The 25,741-nt window shown below is 41.7% G+C and overlaps 2 protein-coding genes and 1 pseudogene across 3 annotated transcripts; all 3 read left to right on the top strand.

The window, feature by feature from the left end:
• Window positions 1-6,237: 6,237 nt before the first annotated feature.
• Window positions 6,238-25,741, top strand: part of LOC9650357 — a 91,481-nt pseudogene continuing 71,977 nt past the window's right edge.
• Window positions 9,079-14,944, top strand: LOC9650356 (ABC transporter G family member 39). Of its 2 annotated transcripts, XM_024676770.1 has the most exons (22): window positions 9,079-9,590; window positions 9,646-9,766; window positions 9,841-9,929; window positions 9,985-10,069; window positions 10,127-10,286; window positions 10,346-10,422; window positions 10,470-10,523; window positions 10,588-10,678; window positions 10,744-11,327; window positions 11,382-11,698; window positions 11,759-11,919; window positions 11,975-12,238; window positions 12,297-12,425; window positions 12,476-12,594; window positions 12,651-12,983; window positions 13,039-13,329; window positions 13,383-13,466; window positions 13,527-13,660; window positions 13,714-13,941; window positions 14,003-14,174; window positions 14,239-14,493; window positions 14,556-14,944. In XM_024676770.1, exons 1-22 carry the CDS (start codon window positions 9,268-9,270, stop codon window positions 14,823-14,825), a joined length of 4,341 nt encoding a protein of 1,446 aa, XP_024532538.1. In that variant the 5' UTR covers window positions 9,079-9,267; the 3' UTR covers window positions 14,826-14,944. The 2 variants fall into 2 exon arrangements, with proteins under 2 accessions (XP_024532538.1, XP_024532540.1); XM_024676772.1 differs by having other exon boundaries at window positions 10,744-11,698.
• On the top strand, window positions 15,095-16,779 carry LOC112346904 (ATP-dependent zinc metalloprotease FTSH 5, mitochondrial-like). The gene is made up of 5 exons (XM_024676779.1): window positions 15,095-15,316; window positions 15,378-15,615; window positions 15,678-15,920; window positions 16,048-16,172; window positions 16,244-16,779. The coding sequence occupies exons 1-5, from the start codon at window positions 15,311-15,313 to the stop codon at window positions 16,697-16,699; spliced, it is 1,068 nt and encodes a 355-aa protein (XP_024532547.1). The 5' UTR covers window positions 15,095-15,310; the 3' UTR covers window positions 16,700-16,779.

Genomic DNA, 25,741 nt, shown 5'->3' with positions numbered 1-25,741 from the left:
AAGCAAGTTCTTATTATGATGGGGATTGTATAACACTAGTGCAAATGGCCATGGATGGTTCAGTAGTAGCATTGGATGTAGAAAAAGTGTGGATGCTAAATACCCCCATTTTTAGTAGTGATGGATTGTCAAGGAGCTCGAGGAAGACAACAACAAGCTCAACTGGAAATGTTAGACGTCTTGGAGACTTGGAAGAAGTAGCAGTAGGGGTTGGAGTTGGACTTGTCTTTTGCAAGGAGTGGCCATGAGTGTTGTACAGTTTGGCAGTCTTGATATGACCACTAATTTGCATTATTCCCTTCTTTTAGTATGTCTCAACATCTGCTTAGAGGTGCTATGTGCATCCCAAGATGATAAGATTGGTTAGGGAGTGGGAGTTCATATATTGGAAGTCCATCACCACAAAATCCACCAATAATGAGATCCCTAGGATTGATATAGACACTTTGCAACATATACCCATAGGGATCACGGTATGGTTTGCAAAGGTTTTGAGGATGATGGCTATGTTGTCCTTGATCTAGAACCCAGCAGACTTTGCCAATGCCAAGGAGATGGCATTACTCCCTGATTCTAAATCCAAGAGTGCTTCTACTATGACAATATTTCCCAAAGTGACTGATGCCATAAAAGCTCCTAAATCTTATGTTGTTGTGGTATCCACGATGTGGATCTCCTCTCCAGCATGAAGAAGAGGTTTGCTAGAACATGCAAAAGTTTTTAGCTGCTATCCAATTCCTAAGACTGATCATAAAAGGTGTCCAAGTAAAAGGGTGACTAAGCTATGCAATAGCTGCTACATGACATATGTCAGAAGAGATGAAGATGTGGTAGGAGTCATTGAAGATGTATTAGCCAAGCCTGGAGAAGATGTGTTGTCAAGCTAAGAAGGTCCAACATCAACTATAGGGGAGCCAACAAATACCAACTTAAAAGGCAACTTGCATGTGATGGTTGGACCTAGTACTTGTTAAACAGTTGAGTCATGCTCTCTATTGATGTTCAGGGATGTTAGATGACGTTTCTTTTGAGCTCAAATCACAACTGTAAGGGTCTCATTGCTGATGGTGTTGATGTGGAGAGCTGGTTCTTTTCCTTTGCTTGTCGATGGGGCACTTCAATTGCTTGCTGCTAGAGCTGCTATTGATATCCATCTAGAGGTGGTTGAAGTGCAGAGTTACTAGCAAGTGGATGCTCCTAGACACATTGGCTCCTTGGAGGTTAAAGCTCTAGATGGAGGCGATAGCACTATTCTATCGAGTGTGTTCTAGCCTCACAATGGGTACACCAACGACAGAGTCATCTTAATGTTGTCTTTATTTGCTCAAATCTCAATAATTTAAGTTCCTCAAGAATGGTAGTTTGTTGCTGTTGCAATTGTAAGAGAGCTTGTTATTGACACTCAAGGAGGTTTTTGTACTAGTGAAATTCAGTAACAGCAGATTCCAATACTAGTGGCAATCTCTCTTCCGCAACTCTGGGTGGAGGTTGGTGAGAAACTATTGCAATCAAATGCTTGAGGATGTGGCTAGATGGAGACTAGGCAACTTAGAAGACACTTAGAGTGAGGCAAAGCTCTTTCTCAACCTTCTCGGCATGCTCAAAAGCTGAATAACACTCGATATGCTTACCCTTGAGAAGTTTCCACTAGATGAGTGGCTTCAGCCCCTGGACAAAGGTGGTAACCACGATTGTCTCTATTAGGCCTGGGGTTTGAGTGAGGCATAGCTTCTAATGCTTCTTGAACCGCCAAATATACTCAATAACAAACTCATGTTGTGCTTGCCAAAAAGAAAACAACTCGGTGTGAAATTGTTGGAGATCTTTCTCCTATCTAAATATCCTAAGGAAGAGTCTCTTCACCTTTGTATATCATTCCCGCTCTATATCCAAGAGTGACTCTACCCAAACCTAAGCTTGTCCATACATCGATCAAAGAAAGTGGTTGCACCTTTGCCTGCATCTGTCGTGATTCTATTTAAGTCACAAAAGACCTTAAATTCTACTATATGACTTCGTGCTGACGAAGCTCTTAGTGTGAAGAGAGGTAAATCCACACTCTGCTGTAGGATATAGACTGGATTAGCCGTCTCTATTAGCTGCTACAAATCCCTAGTCCAGGTATTTGTTGGATTCAATGAATCCTCCTCATCTGATATTAATTTATGGAAATTAAAGTCTTGCCTTAAATGTGAAAACTTGCCTTTAAGAGTGGAGATTGGTGCCTTCCAAATTGATCCTTTAGGTGATTGTAAACGTGTTGTCACTAGCATAAAATGTTTGAATCACTACAAATGCCTAAACATGGTAAATGCTATGATGTGATGCACTCTCTAGCAAGTTGAATCATCCCCAGACACCCTAAGAAAAGCTCACAACCAAAATAAATGGTCATAAATGTTGCAAATTCCAAAATAAAACTCTAAAAGGCATGAAAATGTCAAAATATCTCTAAAAGAAACAAATGTTGTGCTTTTCTGCTAAGAACTCTTAGAATCACCTGGAAAGTGGCTCAATATCAACCTAAAAAGCTAAATCATTCTCACACAAAGATTTGCAAAAACAGAGTGCAAGATGGGAGAAAAACTCTTAAGAATAATAATCACACTTAAACAAGGATGAAAGCTAATGAAGAATAATAAGATCTCACGAAATTAGATACCAAATTAGATGATGCAACATGGAAATAAGAGATCATAAAGGGATCTATAATCTTGATGCAAGAAATTGCAAAAAAGGTAAAAACTTTATGTGCTAAAGAAGCATGCAACTTCATTTATCATATGGTGCTAGAAAAAATGACTCAGATCTAGCTCAAAACTCCATGAAAAATATTGAAATGATGACTTAAAAGGAAGAGCAGAGTAAGAAGAAAGAAACTAAAACGTGATTAGCAAAAAACGATGGAAATGCACAAATTTGGATGATGGGCAACTCTATCCATATCTTAAGACCAATCAAAAACAAGATCTTATAAGGATGCACAAAATGGAGAGAATTCTCACCTTGCAAAGCTTCCATACTGAATAGTGTTTGCACACTGAAAGAAAAATGCATATATATCAAGGCTCCCAACAAATTGGCCTCCAACAAACCACTCCCCAAACAAACAAACTATTAGCAAGATTTAGGAGCTCATCAAACAAATTGGTACAATCTTTTCCCAAGATTCAAGCTTAGGGTGAAAACAAATGCATGTAGGCAGAGGAATAAAAACTGAAAGAAAAATCACTAAAACTCTTTCATCTCTCCACCAAATCATAAGTGTCTATTCTCATTGGAAAGAAGAGCTTGAGATCTACATACCTAAAGAAAGAGCCCCTCAAATAGGTCAAAAACAAATGAGAACACTGGAAACTCGCATTGCTCACCATAACTTCGAGAAAATGAAATCTCACTCCAACACTCAAAGATCTCTCCATAGGGGTAATCCTACCACTTCTAGCCTAGATTGCCACTCCAAATCCCATGGATCTTCTCTATCAATCAAGAAATGCTTTAGAAAGAAAGAAGACAAATGTCATGCTAGATTCACCATATTAAGGTATAGCACCTCATTCTTTGTGGTTTTGCTTACGTCCTAAGCTCTCTCTCTCCATGCTTTATCTTAAGACACAAAGTGCAAAACCTTTAATATTTATGGTTTTTATACAACCATTTAGAATATTTTGAAAATCAAAATATTCCCTCTCCCTCTCTCAAGATGCCCATGGCTGTAACAAGGGAGTAGGAGTAGGAGTAGGAGTAGGAGTGGGAGTAGGAGTCGGAGTGGAAGTAGGAGTAAGAATAGGAGTAAGAGTAGGAGTCTGAGTTTTCTCTGGCTGTAATAAGGCAATTTAGTGGCAAAAGATAGAAAGAGTATTAGGGTCATAAGAACGCATATAGGGTTAGTAAGTGCCCTAAGTTGGGATGAGGACTTATAGAGGTTATGTGAGAGACTCCTCTAATTGGTTAAAGGCATAGTTAAGTGACTAAAGTAGAATGAAAAATTTAGTTTCTTGTAGTGCTAAGTGAACCTCTTGATGGTACTTGAGAAAGAAGGATAAAAAGATCATTGACTTATTTACATAAAGACCCTCGACTATTCTCTTGACTTCTTATTTTTTAGAAGAATCTCAATATTTAAATTATAAGATCTTAAATTTGGACTTTCGGGAGATCACCCAACCTAGTACTACTCAAACTCAAAGACATTTAACTTTAAGTATCCCAAAACCTTTAATTAATTGGAAAAGGGGATGCACTCTTTTTTATAGGTCTTTTCTCTCTATATTTAAACCCTTATGAATTATCTCTTTAGTTATTTTCTTTAGTTGTTTACAATCCATCACGCTTCTTTACAAGTTCATGCCCTCGTGAAAAAAAGCTAAAAGCTATAGCTCTCTTAAGAGCCTTGCTCTTTTAACACCCTACCCCTCGAGTTGAGCCCAGCCAAAGGCAAACTAAACCTATCAAATATCAATTTTAACATATTGTGTGATTCCCTTAGTTAACCAACAAAGTTAGACTCAAAACCTCTCTAATACCAAATGTAAACTCCTAAATTTAAACTTTCTGGGAAGTCACCCAAACTAGTACTACTCAAACCTAATGATGTTTAACTTTAAGTATCCCAAAACCTTTAACCAATTGGAAAAACAGGCGCACTCTTTTTCATAAGCCCTTTCCTTGTATATTTGAACTCTTATAGATTGTCTCTTAAGTCGTTCTCTTTTATTGTTTACATAAACCTTCCATTGTAACAACACTAATAAAATGTTGTTGACGCTAAGGATTCCACCTAAGAAATGGAGGATGCTAATCTAGAAAATGCTAACAACACTGATATGTGTGATCAACCTCATCACATGCCCAATAGTGGATATCATGGCCATGATCAATAAGAAGTGGAGTTGAAGAACATGTAGCAAGAAGTGGAAGAGGCAATGTTTTGCAATATTATACCAAGTAAAGAGTATTATCAACACAACACTTTGTCAAGATTTTATAGGACTCATGCATACACTTGTTATAGCCACAGCATTCCTAACTTGCTCTGTTCCAATATATTTAACTCCACATGAAACAAGAAACTCCAGAAGCAAATGCTAAATTGCATTACTAATTCATGTGGCCATTGATAAAAACAATATAATTATTGGAAGGTATCATCATAATTATCAACACATGTAAATGCATGTTTGAAAACATTCAAGAGAAAGCTCCAATTAGCATGAGTGGTTACACTTAAACCATTGTCCTATTGCAATGCTATCCCTTAGAAACACATAGGAAGCTCATACAAATGCCAAACATCATTTTAAGAATGATAGGTGGCAATCACTGTAAAGTGATCAAATCAATGATACATATCATCCCTAAGATTCCTATGAAAAAACTTTATTAAATGTGAGTAAAAGCAGGAAGAGCTGCTTTCCCACAAGCTATAAATACTACCATCAACTGAGTTTGATTATTCAACTACAACTATATAACATTGAACAATTATGCCAATTGCTGCTTTAGAGTCAAAAAAGTAGAAAGTTGCTTCTCTCCCATAAAGATAAATGAAAAGAAAAAAAAGTAAAAGAGAAGAAATTGAAAAAGTTACAAAGAAAATAAAATCTAAATGATATAAATGCTAGATTTAAACTAAAAGCCTAAATCCAAGCATTTCTTAGAGGTAATCAAAATTGCCCTTTAACTCCACTAATGTGAATGCATGAAATATAGAAATGGAATATAGAAATAATATGAATTAGTTTAACTCTAGCTTATAAACAAGAGTAAATAGTCTAAATTAAGACTAATATGACGGCTATCAAAATCCCACTGTGCTAATATTAGTATATGGCATTATAACTGTACACTTGGACCTCATAATATCAGTATTAATAATTAATATTAATACTTTAAATTTTGTAATTAAATTGTCCAAGATTTCATATTATCCATTAGATGGTAGAAAGTGCTTAAAAAAATTTATAAATTATAAATACAAAATTAATCTAAATAAATAACAACTGTTAGATGGTAGAATATCCTAGAATATCCAAGAATATTCTAGGTATATTCACTACCATACAGGTTTGCTTAAGCAAACCAAAAATTCAAATTGACAAAACTTTATTCAAAATAATTTAATTTTTAAAGCCAAAACAAGAAATAATTAACAGGTTTGAATTTAGGGCTAGAATGGAGCGATGGCTGGTCAAAAATATATTTCAACTTTTTCTTTTAGGGTTCTTGGGTTAGGGTTTTAGCGGCAAATGGCAGTGGAGCGCAGGAAATTGACACCGGGACGGGGAGGCGTTGTCCAGCAGCGGCTGAGCGAGGACGAGGCCAGGGTACGGGCAATTGCGGAGATTGTAGGGGCTATGGTGGAAGGATGCCGCAGCGGTGAGGACGTCGATCTCAATGCGCTCAAATCCGCTGCTTGCCGCCGCTACGGCCTTGCCCGAGCGCCAAAGCTCGTGGACATGATCGCGGCGTTGCCAGAGAATGAGCGCGATCTCGTCCTGCCCAGGCTCAAGGCCAAGCCAGTGCGCACTGCCTCTGGGATTGCCGTGGTTGCCGTCATGTCCAAGCCGCATCGGTGCCCACACATCGCCACGACTGGGAATATCTGTGTCTACTGCCCGGGAGGCCCAGATTCGGACTTCGAATATAGCACACAGTCCTACACTGGGTATGAACCAACGAGCATGAGAGCAATTCGAGCAAGGTAAATTCTATAGTCCTTTTCATTTCTTTTTTTGCTAGCAAAAAAAAATTCAGGTACAATCCTTATATACAGGCTCGAGGTCGAGTGGATCAACTCAGGCGTCTGGGCCATATCGTGGATAAGGTGATCAAGTTTATGGATTCTCTTCTCTGTCACTGAGCAAAGGTGATCGCCACAGGTTGAATGTATCCTTATGGGAGGTACTTTCATGTCTTTGCCAGCAGACTACCACGACTATTTTATCCGAAATCTCCATGACGCTCTGTCTGGTCACACCTCTCGAAATGTGGAGGAAGCCGTGAGATACTCAGAGCATGCTGCCATCAAGTGCATTGGACTGACCATTGAGACGTAAGGCTTGCGTGGTTTCTTTCAATCGCCTGGTTTCTTAATTTCGTTTTTCTCGCTGTTGCAGGCGTCCCGACTACTGTCAGTCTCCTCACTTGCGCCAGATGTTGTCTTATGGCTGTAGGCGGCTTGAGATTGGGGTGCAGAGCACGTACGAAGATGTCGCTCGAGATACTAACCGGGGCCATACGGTTGCTGCTGTTGCCGACTGCTTTTGCCTTGCCAAGGACGCTGGCTTTAAGGTGCGATGGCATTTCCTACACGAACTTCTTTCGCTGATTATGTATTTCAGGTGGTTGCTCATATGATGCCTAACTTTCCAAACGTCGATATGGAACGGGACATGGAAAGCTTCCGCGATTTTTTTGAAAATCCTTCCTTTCGAGCGGACGGCCTCAAAATCTATCCAACGCTGGTTATTCGAGGGACAGGTTTGTACGAGCTATGGAAGACTGGAAGGTTAGTGTATTTGCTGGTCTTTTCTCCGAGACAAAACTGATGTGCATCCTGATTGCTACAGGTACAAGAACTATCCACCTGAACAACTCGTCAATCTGGTTCCCCGAGTGTTGTCTCTGGTACCTCCCTGGACTCGGGTCTATCGCATACAACGTGACATCCCCATGCCTCTTGTAACGTAGGGCGTCGAGAAGGGAAACCTGTGAGAGCTGGCGTTGATGGGGATGGAGGACTTGGGCTTGAAATTTAGAGATGTCAGGACAAGAGAACCTGGGATTCAGGTTTGCTCACATGCTCACGAGTAAGTAACATTCAACTAATAATTCTGATTCTGTTTCAGGATATACACAATCAAATCAAGCCTGAAGAAGTAGAGCTAGTAAGGCTTGACTACTGTGCTAACAAAGGCTGGGAGACGTTTCTGGCCTATGAAGACACTAGACAGGTATTTTGCCTAAAGCTTTCTCAAAGTCTTTCTCATGCATATCATGCTTATCTTGCTTGCGAGTGATCATCTAGGATATACTGGTGGGTTTACTGCGCCTGAGAAAATGCGGTCCCAACGCTACATGCCCCGAGCTGCTGGGAAGATGTTCGATAGTTCGCGAGCTGCACGTTTATGGAACTGCGGTGCCTGTTCACGGCCGTGACGCCGACAAGCTACAACACCAGGTCTATTTGTTTTCATCTTTATCCTATTGTCTCAAGCTACTTCCAATTTGTACGAGAATCTCAATCGCTTTCTTTGAAATCGTTTTGATTTGCAAACGCGAATGTTTAGCATATAGCGCAGCGAGATCTTATGACAGCACATATTGTATTTAAAAGCTGCTAGTAATGAGATCAAACTCTACCACAAGTTGTACTTAAAAAACTGCTAGTAATCCGAAGTGTTTTACATTTGCATGGGACCTCCTTCCACTGAGCAAAACTATCTTGAATGCTGCTCAAAGATCGCAAATCAAAGTTGACCCCAAACTAGTTAACTTTGAGATTGAATTATATTGAGTAAAATAACTCCCGTAAACATAAGATTTCTTCAGTAATCAAAAGTTACTACAATTTGTAAAGACCTTTGATCAGGTCACATTGAATAGCCGAACGATTCCGGTCGAATTCAAGGAAACAACCACCATTCTTTTTTCCAATCTTATTGGTGGTGTTCAAACACCATTGCTGAAACAACAAGTGTACGCGGCATATTCACCCCTGAAAACGCTTCTATTTCGAAATTTCGCGCAAAAACCCGGGAAGAAAACTTTGCATCCACGCCAAAGCGTGTGCGGCGGCGTCGAGAAGAGCACTCGTACTTTGTCTAGAACAGGTTTTTATTGGCGAGGACTCTCCATATGTTCCATAGAAGAGGGTCACGAAATCACAGCATCACGTGTGCTTTCTAGTTAAGCGTCTGGACCGTCGGATCAAATCCCAGCCCAGAAGCGTCTAAATGAGAAGCTTCCATAAAGTAGCATGGGCTTGTTGGTAGAAGTTTTCGGCCATGGTCCAAAGAGGCCAAGTGTCCAAGTTATATAAAGCCCTAGCTCCCAAACTATTTTCCATGCTCCTCATTTCTTCCGGCTCGATCGATCCAGGGATGTAGCGCCAGGATCTGGGATCTGGATCTCGATCGAATCGACTTCTAGTGGTAGCTCGTCGAATCGGGGGTGGAATTTTGTAGGTCGCCTCGCCCCGGAATTCCAGATATTGCCGAAAATATTGCATTGGATCGTCGCGAAAGAGGGGACAAGGGGGGAGCGATGGCGCTTCCGACCGACGTGGAGCTGATGAGAGCGGTGAGCTCGCGATCGTGGACGGAAAATGTCTTCTCGCGCAGCTCGGTCAGGGAGGTGGACGATGAGGAGGCCCTGAAATGGGCCGCGCTGGAGAAGCTTCCCACATACGATCGCCTCCGGACGGCCATAATCAAGAATGTGGGCGAGCATGGGAGCACTCGCCACGAGCACATTGATGTCAAGTCCTTGGGCCTCACGGAGAGGAGGAATCTTGTGGAGAAGCTCTTGGCAACAACGGACACGGAGAACGAGATGTTCATCCGCAAGCTCCGGGAAAGGATCGACAGGTAGTAGAACTGTTTTGATTCGAGTTTCTTCTCACTCTTGGAACAATTGTCTCAGAGTCGGGATAGACCTTCCCAAAATCGAGGTGAGGTACGAAGGACTTCAAATCGAAGCTGCTGTACGTGTCGGCAAGCGAGCTCTACCGACACTGTTTAACTTTGTCATCAACATGTCCCAGGTTCGTATTATTAACGAAAAAATCTTTTCATCGCTCTCTGGCTCTTACTTTTATGTTGTGATTTGTTTTTCCAGCAAATCTTGGGAAAGCTACACTTGCTCCCTTCTAAGAAACACGTCCTCACGATTTTGCGCAACGTTAGTGGTATCGTGAAGCCTTCCAGGTAATGAAATTGCTGCAGCTTTCGGCGAAAATCTTGTACTCATACTTCTCTACAGGATGACACTTCTGCTGGGCCCTCCTAACGCAGGGAAAACTACGCTGCTTCTGGCGCTTTCTGGAAAGTTGGACCACAGCCTCAAGGTAAGGAAGTCCTCCAGCTTTTAGGAGATGGTTCTCATCTTCGATTTCACTTTACAGGTTTCTGGGAGAGTCACCTACAATGGCCACACATTGACTGAATTTGTGCCTCAAAGGACTTCTGCTTACATAAGCCAACACGACTTGCATAGCGGGGAGTTGACAGTGAGGGAGACGTTTGATTTTGCTTCTAGGTGTCAAGGCGTGGGAAGCAGATATCGTAAGCAAAGTCCTGGGTTGGCGTGCAAGTGGAATTGACTTTCTTATAACTTGTGTTAGAGATGATAACGGAGCTTTCAAGACGGGAGAAAAATGCCAAGATCAAACCGGATCCTGATGTTGATGCGTTCATGAAGGTAATAAGCACTTTTTGGTTGGCAGCGTTCTTACGAGCTTCTTACAGGCGTCGGCTATAGAGGGTCAGGAGACCTCCATTGTGACGGACTATGTGCTGAAGGTAAGCGTGTTTTGGATCGTGATCAAAGAGGATTCGCGGTTCTCATGCATTTTTTCGCTTCCAGATTTTGGGTTTGGACGTTTGTTCTGATATACTTGTCGGAGACGCCATGCGCAGGGGTATTTCTGGAGGACAAAAGAAGCGTGTCACTACAGGTAAGACTTGCAAGCCTGGAAGCTTTTTGGTCACGATTTGTTTATGACAAATGTTTATTTTGCAGGAGAGATGCTCGTTGGGCCTGCAAAGTCTCTTTTCATGGACGAGATTTCAACCGGTCTTGACAGCTCGACCACATTTCAGATAGTGAAGAGCTTAAGGCAGTTTGTCCATGTGCTCGATGCTACCATGGTCATCTCCTTGCTCCAGCCTGCGCCCGAGACGTTTGAGCTTTTCGACGACTTGATTCTTCTGTCGGAGGGGCAGATTGTATATCAGGGGCCCCGGGAACTCGTGTTGGATTTCTTCGAGACGCAGGGATTTAAATGTCCTCCGAGGAAAGGTGTCGCGGACTTTTTGCAAGAAGTTACGTCAAGGAAAGACCAGGAACAGTATTGGGCTGACAAGAGGATGCCATACAGATTTATACCTGTCCAGGAGTTCGCGGATGCCTTTCAAAAGTTCCATGTCGGTCAGAACATTGCTGAAGAATTGGCGCGGCCTTTTGACAAGAGTAAAAGCCATCCGGCAGCTCTTGTCACTCAGAAGTACGCTCTTAGTAACTGGGAGCTTTTCAAGGCTCTCTTGGCGCGGGAGATACTTTTGATGAAGAGGAACTCATTCGTCTACGTGTTCAAAGGTTCTCAGGTATGCTATCGAAGACTAAAATCTATATATCTGATACTAAAATTTCCAATGCAGCTGATTGTTATAGCCGTAATCACGATGACTGTGTTTCTCCGGACCGAAATGCATCACAGAACTGTTGGCGATGGCAGTCTCTACATGGGAGCCTTGTTCTTCGGCCTGATGATCGTCATGTTTAATGGATTGGCGGAGTTGTCGATGACCATTGCGCGCCTTCCAGTATTTTACAAGCAGCGGGACCAGATGCTATTTCCTGCGTGGGCATTTTCTCTTCCTAACGTGATCACTCGAATTCCAGTGTCCCTGCTCGAATCAGCACTTTGGGTGTGCATGACGTACTACGTGGTTGGATTTGCTCCTAGTGCCGCCAGGTTTGTTACATTGATGTTTAGTGAGAAATAGTGTTGATATTTTATGTTTGAGTGTTTCAGGTTCTTCCAGCAGTTCCTCCTCATGTTCCTAATTCATCAAATGTCGGGAGGTCTTTTCCGATTCATTGCTTCACTTTCTCGGACTATGGTTGTAGCGAACACCTTCGGCTCTTTCACGCTGCTGATAGTTCTTGTCCTCGGTGGTTTTCTTCTTTCTAGAGGTAATCCATTGACTATACTCAGGTAGCACAACTTATAATGGTCTTTAATTTCCAGAGGACATTGAACCTTGGTGGATTTGGGGATATTGGTCGTCGCCCATGATGTACGCACAGAATGCGCTTGCCGTGAACGAGTTCAGTGCATCAAGATGGCAGATTCTCGAAAATGCCAATCAGACCACCACCGTTGGCAACCAAGTTCTAGAGTCTCGAGGCCTGTTCCCCAATAAAAACTGGTATTGGCTTGGAACTGGTGCTCAGTTGGCTTATGCCATTTTCTTCAACGTTGTTTTCACTTTGGCACTCGCTTACTTCAGCGGTACGTAGAAATCTATTTCTTTTCTCCATGTAGGTACTCATTTTTTCTATTTAAACAGCTCCTGGAAAACCGCAGGCCGTAGTGTCTGAGGAAATACTAGAAGAGCAGAACGTGAACCGTACCGGCGAAGTCTCAGAAAGATCAGTGCGTGCAAAATCAAAGCGATCGGGCAGATCTTCTAATGCAGGTAATGGTGCCATCACAAATTTCATTATATGGTCTAACATCGAATGCCAGGAGATTTGGAGCTTACGTCTGGTCGAATGGGTGCCGATTCTAAAAGGGGAATGATACTCCCGTTTCAAGCTTTAGCAATGTCATTCAATCATGTTAACTATTACGTTGACATGCCCGCGGTATGCTTTTACGCATTTCCTTTGTAGGATATTGAGTTCTAATGCACTTGTAACAGGAAATGAAGCAACAAGGCGTGACAGAAAATAGATTACAGTTGCTGCACGACGTAAGCAGTAGCTTCAGGCCTGGAGTCCTCACGGCTCTTGTCGGTGTAAGCGGTGCTGGAAAGACAACTCTCATGGATGTTTTAGCCGGGCGTAAAACTGGTGGCTACATTGAAGGCGACATTCGCATCTCCGGCTATCCCAAAAACCAGGCTACTTTTGCTAGGATTTCGGGTTATTGCGAACAAACTGACATTCATTCACCCAACGTTACAGTGTACGAGTCACTGGTTTATTCTGCTTGGCTCCGACTATCGAATGACATTGATAAGGGGACGAAAAAGGTAAGGAGAGAGATGTTTTTCGTAGTCAAGTTTGCTAAGGTGAGTTTTGGAACAGATGTTTGTGGAAGAAGTTATGGAGCTTGTAGAGCTTAACCCTCTCCGGGATGCGTTGGTTGGTCTCCCTGGAGTTGATGGACTTTCGACCGAGCAGCGGAAACGACTGACAATTGCCGTGGAGCTCGTTGCAAATCCTTCAATTATTTTCATGGACGAGCCAACTTCCGGACTGGATGCACGAGCGGCAGCAATTGTCATGAGAACGGTCCGGAACACTGTCGACACCGGTCGCACTGTCGTCTGCACCATTCATCAGCCTAGCATTGACATTTTTGAGGCCTTCGATGAGGTACGGGATTATTACCTTGCAAACTCTCTTGAAAACCTGCCTGCTTTCTCCAGCTTCTGTTGATGAAACGCGGAGGGCGCGTTATCTACGCAGGTTCCTTGGGAAAGAACTCGCACAAACTTGTTGAATACTTCCAGGTAAGTCGCTTGCTTTGTTCTTGCAGACTTGAGATGATTTATATGGATTAATTTCCCCAGGGTATCAGCGGTGTTCCTAACATAAGAGAAGGATACAATCCAGCTACATGGATGTTAGAGGTTACCGCTGCAGACGTGGAGAATCGTCTAGGAGTAGATTTTGCGGACATCTATAAAACTTCTCCAGTCTACCAGTAAGCACACTTGACCATTATCTCTTTCTTGGCTAAACCACTGGTGTGTCTAGGCACAATGAAGCTATTATTACTCAGCTGAGCACTCCGGTTCCCGGCACGGAGGACATATGGTTTCCAACGCAATACCCTCTGTCGTTCCTCGGACAGGTCATGGGATGCTTGTGGAAACAACATCAGTCATACTGGAAAAATCCATACTACGTTCTGGTTCGCATGTTCTTCACCTTGGTTGTCGCGATAATATTTGGCACAATGTTTTGGGACATCGGCTCGAAAAGGTAAACGTTGTGTAGTTCAATCGAGCGTTGGTTCTGACTCCTGCCTTTCTCTCGTGAGCAGATCACGAGAACAAGACCTCTTTAATCTGATGGGATCTATATACGCTGCTGTGCTCTTCATTGGGTTCAGCAATTTGTCAGGAGTGCAGCCAGTCGTTGCTATCGAGCGAACGGTCTACTATCGAGAAAGAGCCGCTGGAATGTACTCTCCCCTTCCATATGCTTTTGCTCAGGTAAGGCATACATCCGACTCTTCAGATTTCGTTTGACTCATCAAGGAAAACTCCGTGCGTCCAGGTCCTGATCGAGATTCCCTACGTGTTCGTGCAAGCCTTCGCGTATGGACTCATTGTGTACGCGACGATGCAGCTGGAATGGACAGCAGCCAAGTTCTTGTGGTTCCTCTTCTTCTTGTACATGACGTTCCTCTACTTCACGCTCTACGGCATGGTGACGGTGGCGCTGTCACCCAACGACCAGATTGCAACCATCGTATCCTCGGCATTCTTCGGAATCTGGAACCTGTTCTCTGGCTTCATCATCCCTCGACCGGTAAGTTCATGAATTCCACACATTTCTTTTGCGATTCCCTAACACTTTGGTTTGTCTCTCAGGCGATTCCAGTGTGGTGGAGGTGGTACTACTGGGCGTCGCCACCGGCGTGGTCTCTCTACGGCCTCTTCACGTCTCAGCTTGGAGATGTCACCACGCCGTTGTTCCGGGCCGACGGCGAAGAGACGACCGTGGAGCGCTTCTTGAGGTCCAACTTTGGGTTCAGGCACGACTTCTTGGGCGTCGTGGCCGGAGTTCACGTCGGCCTCGTCGTCGTCTTCGCGGTGTGCTTCGCCATCTGCATCAAAGTTTTCAACTTCCAGAACCGATGATCGATCAATTGGTTTTCGTGGGAGAAATTCTAAAGAACGAAGAAACTCGGTGCTGCCCCCATAACGATAGCTCCAGGGGCATCACAACATTTTTTACAATGAAGAGAATGTACAGTTTTCTTTGAATTATATAACCAGCCAAAAGGCTGGGTTTTTTTTTTTTTTTTGAATGTGTACTTTTAGAATATTCTGTCTCACGCGGGAGAATATGCTACGAAATTGAAACGCGGAGGAGCGAGGAGGAGGGGTTGAAACCCTCTGGGTATTCTCGTGTTCTTGATGGTTTGGGGACTTCTAGGCGGTGGCTGCCAGGGCGCCCTAGCGCGTGAAGGATCGATTTTGGGAGCTCGGGCGGCATGGCATGGCGTCAGTTGCTGGAGAAGGTATGGCGCTCTCTTTCCTCTCTCCCATTAGGGCTGCGCCCGCGCTGATTGCCCGCGGATTTCGATATGGGCTGGGACGCGCGATTGTGTTGAAGCAGCTGGATGCAGGTATTTTTCTATCCGATTTCCCTCGTCCTCTTCCCGTTGCTAATGATGCTTGAATTTCAAGAGACGCTGCATGTCCAGCTACACAAGCAATTTCTCGAGAAGGCTGGAGCAGCTGGAGAGAGAAGGAGGGCCCGATGCTCAGGAGAAACAAGTGAAGTTTCTAAGAGATCTTAACGAGGTGGATCCCGAGGGTAGACCACTTCCGCAGCGCAGCGCCAGTGCTTTGGCCGAGTATCTCAAAGCTCTCGTCAAGGTCGATAGGCTCGATGACAGTGCCTTGTTGAAAACGCTGCAAAGAGGTAAACGCTGTAACTCTTTCTTTATCGGATCTGATCCTCCTATTTTCTTTTAAACCGTGTAGGAGCAACTGCATCGCTAGGAAGTTTTCAAGCTGAGGCGCGACCGATCATGTCTTCGGCGTTTCCGGCAGTAGGAACAGCCACGAAAGACGGAATTTTGGGCTCTCCCAGTGCGCCAATCCACATGGTCACGTCCGAAGGAGGTTTTAGAGTTCAAGTGTGGCGGACTGTTCGAACCTTGGCTCTGGGCTTTCTACTTCTCTCTGGCGTTGGGGCCATTGTCAAGGACAAGGGCCTCAGCAAAGGTAAGCATCGTAGAGCATGGCTTGCAATGCATGGATGCGTTTGTTTTAAGGTCTTGCCTACGTGTTGAACTGGCATCCTTGTCTGTATAGGAAAGGAGGTCTTACTCACGCCCCTGGTTCCTGGCAGGGCTGGGTCTCAATGAGGAGGTACAGCCAAGCTTGGAGTCTAATACCAAGTTCAGTGACGTGAAAAGAGTCGACGAAGCCAAAGCGGAGTTGGAGGAGATTGTTCACCATCTTTGGGATCCAAAGGTCATTGCTTTATCTATTTTTCTTTCGTGTTTCTCCGGTTTGTAACTCCAGTCTCGGTTGCTTCTTTGCAGAAATTTACCCGTCTAGGTGGCAAGCTACCGAAAGGCGTCCTTCTGGTTGGGCCTCCTGGAACAGGAAAGAGATGCTGGCTCTGGCAATTGCTGGTGAAGCAGTGGTACCGTTTTTCTATTGCAGCGGGAGCGAGTTCGAGGAAATGTTCGTCGGAGTTGGTGCTTGGCGAGTGCGGGACTTATTCGCAGCTGCGAAGAAGCGCACTGAACCAGCTGTTGGTGGAGCTGGACGGTTTCAAGCAAAACGAAGGCATCATAGTGATCGCGGCTACGAACTTCCCCGAATCTCTCGACAAGGCGCTTGTCCGTCCTGGTCGGTTCGATCGGCATGTGGTGGTTCCGAATCCAGACAGCTACTTAGAGAACATCCACTTATGTATAAACACCTTGCTTTTCTTTTTTTGTTTTTTCTCTTCTTCTTTTCTCTTATTTTTCTTCTCTTCTCTTGAACTTTGATCTTTCTTGTATAGATAGCAACAGGTTTTCTGGCACAAGTTCTATATTGAAAGAAGATGCCTTAGCTATTTGGACACCTACCTAAAGGTTACATTAACGTTCTTGTTACATAAATGCATAAGTCTAGTCTCTTGTTACATAGGTTGTAGTGTTCTTCCATTGCAACTTTTATGAATCTTTCTTTTTTATAATTATTTGTGTTGTGGGTGATGTAAAGCATGACTTTCCAGATAAATCATGGCTATTACAATCTTTTGATTGATGTTTATAAGAAAAACTTGAATATAAAAGATGCTAAGAACTAGATATAAGAGGCTTTTTACATTCTGAACTAGGAAACTTTCAACATCTTGATAAATGATTATATAGCTCATTTGGAAAGGTCCAGGAGCTTTTCATTTAGACACAAAATCAAGATTACAGTCCTATTAACTCATATAACCTTTGTTTACCTAGGTGAACTTGTTATAGGACCTAGAGAAATACAAGTGTGAACCAAGCATTGATATAAATGATTATTATTTATGGCAATGTAGTGTTTACACTTTATAGAGAACTTGATGATATATCTTTACTTATCAGGCAAGAGAGCTTTACAAGGAAGAGATGCTTTTTACACTCAAGGTTGTTGAAAGTATATGTGATTAGCATCAAGTATAGGAACACACTCCATCCCTTTCACACAAGGCTTGACAATATAGGTAGTTCTTGAGAATCTAGAATAATGCAATAAACAAATGAGTATTGCCAAAATGTAATGGTTTTCCCTATAGTTTTAAAAGTATTTTTCGTTTATAAACTCTTGCAAGTTGACTATGTGATTGTGGCTTTTACTTCTGGCTGCTACACACATCATCAAGTTTGCAAATGACTAGACAAGCATGCATAGCATATAGGCTACAATACTAAAAAGAAGAAGAAGAAAAGGTAATTTTAATGGGGTAATTTATTTTGTTTATAAGCATGAATTAATATTATGAGCACCACTAGATTCAGTTTTCATTTTACATCTCAATTTTATCTGTAGAACAAATATATAGATGTACTACTTAATAAAGCGATGTGTAGGCTCTAAATATGGAAATACACCCCTGTTTTATACAAAGGTGAACACTATTGAGGAGTAAGGTTGTTTATTCACATTAGTTGAGAGCAAAAATACATAAAATTTGGAGTTTGATCCATATTTAAGTATGTTGACATCCATATGTAGCTACTATGCAAATGCCTCCATGCAGCATTTACATAAACTCCAATTGCTTATGTTCTTTGTAAGTGCTTCTATTTTGTATAGATAGGTGAATTCTTTTGTTCTCTATTTAAACAAATCTAAAGTTTCAAAAGCTTCATAGGATCTACTTTTGCATCCTTAATGTCATGCATCCTCTTTTTCTACTTGGGCATAGCTCAACATGTACTCCATAGCTTCCACCCTAGACATGTAATGATCTTTACTAATATTGTTCTTGAAAGCAATGGAATGCAACTCATGGATTACCCTCTTTCTCTTAAAGATGGAATTGCTAGCTTCTCTAATTGCCATATGAGACACAAAATCCTTAGGCCCCAAAGTGGAGCCAAAAGGGTGCCACACGGTAGTGGCCGAAGCGAAAGCCAAACGAGTGTAACACATTTGGACTAAAAACTCTGACTTGAAAAGGTTGAGAGTGGGAGTGGAACTCCCAATGAAGTGCTCGAGGAACAAGCACGAGGTGAGCCATGAGTGAGTCTCTAGAAAAGGGGACACAAGAGGACCAAAACATGACACATGGAAGTGTCCGAGATGGAGTCGGAGGTGGAGTCCGAGATGGAGTTTGAGATGGACCCGAGATGGAGTCTGAGATGGACCCGAGATGGAGTCCGAGATGGACCCGAGATGGAATCCAAGATGGAGTCCGAGAAGGACCCGAGACGGAGTCCGAAGTCAAGACCGAGACCGAGACCGGGACCGAGACCGAGACCGAGACAGAGATCGGGACCAAGACCAAGACCGGGACCGGGGCCGGGACCGAGACCGAGACCGAGACCGAGTCTGAGTCCGAGTCCGAGTCTGAGTCCGAGTCTGAGAGGGTGAAAGCCCAAAGCGTTCGTCTCCCAGACCCTGGGGGGTTTAGTGAGCTCTAAAAGTATAGTAAGGGGGAGGACTGCAGTGGAGCCAGTTTGGCCAGGAAAGGCCAGTTTAACCCAGGAAGGCTGTACCTAGTGTTGGGTGATAAGCTGCCCACTGGGAAGTCCAACACTAGAGTGAACACGGACCAACAAGCGGGGTAGCTTGGTGAAGTGTTCAAGAGCCGGCTTTAGTTCCCCCGGGAGATCGACTGGCTGATGCTCCCAGTCCAAGTATGGGTGGCACTACCTACTTGGATACCTAGCGTGGCTCAATGGAACCTCGCTCTAAGCCCATGGCTAGAGCACCCAAAGGCAGAAGGTGGGGAGAGTACCCATGAGGCCCGCATAGGGCCATGGTGTTCCGAAATGTTGTCCCAAAGGCCCAGACTATGGAAAGGAAGAGGAGTAGTCCTCTGGTGTAGTGACCAAGGATACAATCAGGTGGTGAGGAAGTCCTAGAGGACCATGGGACTTAGTGGTTGGGCCTGTGGGCCTCGATCCAGTGGCAATGTTGGCAAACACGGCCATGGGGGGAAAGGGACTTAGTGGAGACCAGAAAAAGGATGTTGGGGAAGGCTATTCCCTATGTCTGTGGGCATCCTAAGGATGCTAAGGAGTGGATTTGGGATGATCACTCATGGACGGATGACACAATCTTTGAGAGATAGGACTGTAATGTAGGTGGTGTCAGACCACCGATGTGACCAAGGTGAATAGGCATGGCCTTAGCATAACGGGTTGATATGTCAGTGGTACCTTGGGGTGTCAATCATGGGATCGGACACGTGGGGCACTTGGACCAAGTGCAATGGTTGAATGGCATGGATGCCATTCTTGGGGGCTAATAAGTCCCTAAGCCCAAAATAAGACCTATGGAGGTTGTGAGTGAGACTCCTCCAAGTGGTCGGAGGTGTGGTTAAATGACTAAAGTAAAATAGAAAATTTAGTCGCTTACAACTTAGTATCGAAGCTGTTCCTTAGTTCGACTGTTATTGATGCTCAAGTATATCACCATTGGTGTTAGCATCAGAAGGTCCTAGGAGTGGGCCTATATGTGAGGAGTAGCAAGTCGGAAAGACATGGCTCTCCACTATAGTTCATGTGTGAACTTATAGGTGAGATGGTTGATTAAAAAGGGCTAATAATAGAACAACTTTGGGATCTTGGGAACAATATAAGGGTTTCCTTAGAGAGTTGAGGATGTGATCCAGATGAGTATTTGATTTAGCAAACTGGCTAAGGTAGTTGTGGTAAACAACTATAGTTGGGATCACGGGGAAGATAAAGACTCCAAAACAATAAAGGAGTCACAAAATTACCCTCATATAGTTGAAACTGGTGCTCATAACTTTGAGACCTGAATTGATGACTATGAGAGGTCAAATACAGAAAAGGACACAAGTCCTTGAAATGGTAGCCGGGGCTACCTCTAATAAATGCTAGAACAACCCAAGGAGTTGGGGGTGTACTTAGAGGATGAGTTGGTATTCTCATCACATGGACAAGTGGTCCTAAGGGGCAAAAGGTTGCCCCAAGAGAAAAAATCAGGTGTCGGAGTAACACTTGCAAAGATGGTCCTTGTGAGCAGGACATGAATTCAAGAAGCTATATTCCAGTGAGTTGGCACCTCAAAGGTAGGATTTCATGGGTTGTCGGATGACAAAGTCCAAAAAGCTGGATGACTTAAATAGAATCAAGAAATAATCCTAAAGGATTGATGGAAGCATTTGGACTGAGATGTGTTGTACCCCATGAAGGATGGGGAGGGATCATAGGATCCAAGTATGAGAACAAAAGGGTATCTCATCAATGGCAAAATGTGCCATGCTAAAGTTGTGGGAAAGGTGTTCCCCAAAAAGAAAACAATTTTGGCATAAAGTTGTATGTGAACACTATGGTGCAGTGCTAATTGATAATTGGCATAAAAAATGACTGCTTTGGTCTTGGAAAAGACCTTGACACAAATGGGGAGTGTTGTAAAGGTAGTTTTGTAGAGCCGAGGGTGTGGAGACACCGAATGTGCCAAGGCATGTTGCGTTGAGGTCAAGTTGGTGGGTTTATAAGAACCCCTTCCTAGAGGAATCCTAATGGAAATGGGAATGGCATGGCCTAAGCTGGAAGGCATGCGATTGGAGTGTAGTGACCCAGATAATGATGGAGATGTGGAAGCACCAAGCAATGAGTTGTAGGACTTGACAACTATGAGGCAACTAAGCAAAAAGTGCAAAATAATTGGTTAAACTGGTAGAAGGTAGCTACCTAAGACTTCTTATTGGGATAAGGAAGTTAAATATACCCTTATGGGGGAGAAGCTGTTTATGTTGCGATATAATAAGTTAATGTCGTAAAGGGAATGCTCATTGCCAAAGAAGACCATCATTGGGACACCCAAACATTTTAAAACACCAGGAAGTGGTGTTTGATGTCGCAAGGGCATTAGATAAGGCCTAAAGGACTAAATCCCTAGCAAATGATGGATAAGAAGTGCCATCCAAACGTCTAAGGTTGTGGAGACGGGAGGAATCTGTCTACCTGATTTGGACAAAGTCAAAAATGAGATTTTGGCAAGGCTAGTGATGGGTATATGGAGGCCCATAAGTAACAACGGTAACCCCGATGTGTGGGATTATAAGGTGAGTTGAGGAACCACTCCCTAAGCTATTGGGTAGGTTCATCCCTATAAATACTTGCTAAGGCATGGTAGAATGTGCAAAGCTATCCTCCTAGTCTGGAGAAGAATAACTAAAGGAAACATATGAGGCCAAAAGGCAAGTAGTATTGGGATGGAATTGAACCATAGAAATTGAAGGGTATAACCAATGGTGGTTATACAAGATGAGAGTGGAGAATCAAGAGGGTGCTCGAGGATGTTATTACTAGCAAGCGCAATACCATAGAAAGTCTAAAATGTGGAATCGTCCATGTTAGATCATATGGTGAGTAGAGAGCTTACAAAGGAGAAGCCTTAGCAAGCTAAGGAACAAAGTTCCTTGAAGGTTCCCAAAGACAATTCTAGGTAGGTAAGTACCTAGAAAGCCAAGCGTAAATGGTTCCTAGAGCGCGCGAAATCAGAGTGGCACAGCAGAAGCATGGTCTTGAAGCTGGTCATGAGGCGAGGCTATCAAGGTTGGGAAAGTAGTTCCCGAATGTTCAAAGAGAGGGCTTTGAACGAAAGTCGATGGTTAAGGATTTTCATGCTTACATGTTACGGTGGCCGGATGACTTGCGAAGCGAGATTGGCAAGTCAGAGGGACAAATCCCCTAGTTGAAGGTGCTAACTTCAAAAAGGGTGGCCCATTGGGCCAAGCATGGAGGAGTCCATGCATGATCATAGACTTGTCAAGTGAGAGGACTTGGTAGTGCGAAGGAATTAGGTTCCTAAGCTGTGATCTATAGTGGTGCACCAACGTAGGGAGTCACACCAGGCATACTATGCAATGCCATCTGTATATATATATACGGAGGTTGGGTTCGAGTCCCGACCCTCTAGTGCTTGGGTTCGAGTCCCAAATCACTAAAGCGTGGTGATGGTTTGGAATATGAGGACACTCATTTTTCGGTGGTCATGGACTCTTAGTGAGGAGACTGGTTTGGGCACACCGCCAAGCGAGGGATGCCTCAGAGTCGTGATGCACGGTTAGATTGCTTAGTTGGGCTCGGCATATCTAACTTGAACACCTTGGTGTGAGTGGCACCAAGGGCGTGGTGAATGAGATGGGGACACCTAGTCTCAGTTGCTATGGACCCTTGGCCATAAGGGCTGGCTTGGGTGCACCGCCAAGTGTGGGGGATGCCCCCGGGGTCATGGTCAACAACTTGAAGATCTAGAAAACCAAATACCTTTTGGCAACTTTGTTAAGGTGCCAAGGTGAGATCACTAGGTGATCTTCTGACTAAATAAGGACAAGGTCCTTGGTTGGCTAAGGAATGAAGTTCCTGGTTCAAAGTGTTAATTTGAACTATTTATGAGGGTAGCGCTTGGTCAAGATGACCAAGTGGGAAAAACACCTAAGGGAAATAAGCTATGTCCATACGATGGCATAGTGAGTCCGAAGAAAGTAGTCTCTATAAAAGACCTATGGGAGGGTCACTAAATTAGGTTATGAATAAAGCCATAGCAAAAAAAATGATAAAGAGACATATTAGGGGTAAACACCCTCTAAACTTAGCAAAGTAAAGTCTTTGCTATGGAACCAAAAGGATACCTCAAGAATGGAGGTAACGATCCGATATTATTGGGTGCAACAATCAAGGATAGGAGCAAAAAACTAGTGGCTAAGAAAAGAGCTATAGGAATCATGGGAAAGAATCCAAAACGCAAAGTTAGGCCAAGAACACTAATGTGTTGGGTGCTAACAAATTATGGGAAAGGCAATATGTGTTTCGATGGATGGATTCCCAATTGCTCCAATTTGGCGAAAGTGGAAGCTCCAAAGGCAGGGAGCGGTAAAGTAGCCAAATGATAGGGACGTGAACAACCTTAGGATAACTGGAACTTGGGGCCAAAAGTCATACAAAATGGGAAAGAAGATGATGGTGCCCTCAAAATAGAGAACTTCCAAAGATGGGAAGTGGAATTGTGCAATATGTGCAATGCAAGGTGTTGGAGACACTTAGGAAATTGACTTTAACAAGTCAAATTTAAAAGTTCAAGAGTTTGAAAACAGATATTACTTCAAAATATTTTATGTGAAGTTAAACTAATTAAATTCAAGCTTTTAAATGTTTATAATAACCAGATAATAATGTTTATAAGAAACTAATATAATTATCTAGACTTTTATGAATATGCACATCTTTAATTTTTAAAGTATACATGGGAGTTTGTTAAGCTGTATATATAATATTTTGTATATATTGATTTATTTTTACTAAAAAGTGATATAAATATCTCTGAGTTAATTTTAAAAGTCAGCAATTTAGTTTATTTGGACATAGATTTATTATTAAATTTCACTTATAAAAACTTCATTATTATTTTTTATTTTACCAAATGAAGATTTTGAGCAGATCATGAAAATCAACATGTAATTTATTTCATATGTTATTTATGTACTTTAAAAAGATTTACAAGATTATTTTTGAACAATGTTTCTATCTTAGTAAGACATCATTACAAATTTATTTTTATAGGCCAGAAGAGCTGGATTCTTTGCTAGTTTATTAATATATTTTTGAAAAATTATGGTATAAAATTGAATTGGAAACTTCACCTTGCCATGTTTTCATTTTTTAATCATACATTTATATTAGTAAAACAGAGTTACATGTAACCTTAAAATTTTAAAAGGGGGGAGTTTTTTTTCCATGGTGGAGAAATTTCCAAGTGAAGGATGTATGGAACCCACCTTAACATAAGATATTGGTTTATTCTAAATTTTTATTTAACTAATCCTTAGCACTTTACTGCAGAGAAGAGATCTAATGCAATCTCTCTATTGCCACACTACAGTTGGGGATTTGAAATTTTAGTTTTGCAATCGTGTGGGAAAATATAATTAAATTATTTAGCTAATTGTTTTAGAGTAGCAAGTGGTTTAAATTGAATCCAATCCAGTATCTATTAAAGTTTCACTACATTATTAATAATATACAATAATATAACTCCTTTTAGAATGATAGTCAATGCTAAAAAAATATCAAGAGGAGGCACTAGTGCATCCATAGATAGTATAAGTTATTCATGATCCTTTTGTAAAGTGGTTTAATTGTTACATATATATAATTTCTAAAAGATTGATTTCTTAAATGTCATGTTAAATCTTATAAACATAATTCAACTTGCAATAATACTTGATAATCCCTTCTATTGGGCAGAAAACCTTTTAAACAAACTATGCACTATAAGATTGGGAAGTATAAATTTATATGTTTAAGTGTTTAAAAAATTTTACTTGGACCTATGGAAAAATGCTTGTTAAATACTAATCCCAAAACCTAACATTATCAACTATCGTAAATATAAACTAACTACATTAGTAATATAAAATTATGACTATATATGAGTTTTTATAATGAAATATCAACAAAACTTACACCCCTATAATATATGTGAGCTAGAAAGATAATAAATAAGCATCACAATTTTGTATATTAAAATTATATATACTTTGAAATCATCCCTTTGAAGCTCATAATGAATTATTTCATTAAAAATATTATTTATTAATCAATAACGTGGGTGTATCCCTAATTGAGATATTAAAATATAAAATACTTCAACCATATGTGTGGAATCATTATTTGATCCATTGTCTTTGGAACACCATTTGACAAAAAATATCTAACAAAAATTGCAAATAAAACTTCTATTAATGGGTTAAATAGTTGGATTAGCAGTATTCAACCACAAAAAAACCTTATTAAATCAAACACTATCAACACAAATAAATGGGAAACTAGAATTGATTCTACTATCAAAATTTAAAATAATTATAAATTTTTCAGGATCAACTTGTATGTTTTTGTGAGAAATGCAATACCCAAGATAAATCTTGGGATATAAACAAGAAATTAGAATACTTTAGTTTCAAATCAATTTGATATAATTAATTTAAAACCTTTTGGATATTATAAACATACATGGATTAAAGCATGAACAATAATGTTAGTAATCATTTCTAGTATATTGTAGAGAAACTTATCTATTATCCACTGGAAAGTTGCAAAAGTATTATTCAAATCAAACAATCATATAATAAAATTTTGACTTAACACTATCCATAATAATTTAAACTCAAATTCATGATCACACAATTAAATTTATCTTATGCTACACATATACATATAATTGTTGCTATAGAGAATGAAGACTAACTTTACCATATGATGCATATGTAGATAATAATATATAGTAACAAACAGAGCAATACAAGATAAATTTAAATTCATATCAGGAAACACAAAAAAGGATAGACCTCTTATTATAAAAAA

Source organism: Selaginella moellendorffii, unplaced genomic scaffold, assembly GCF_000143415.4.
Source record: "Selaginella moellendorffii unplaced genomic scaffold, v1.0 SELMOscaffold_18, whole genome shotgun sequence".
NCBI classification, from domain to species: Eukaryota; Viridiplantae; Streptophyta; class Lycopodiopsida; order Selaginellales; family Selaginellaceae; genus Selaginella; species Selaginella moellendorffii.
Note: the sequence above shows the minus strand (reverse complement) of the source record. Positions and strands in the feature narration are given on the sequence as shown.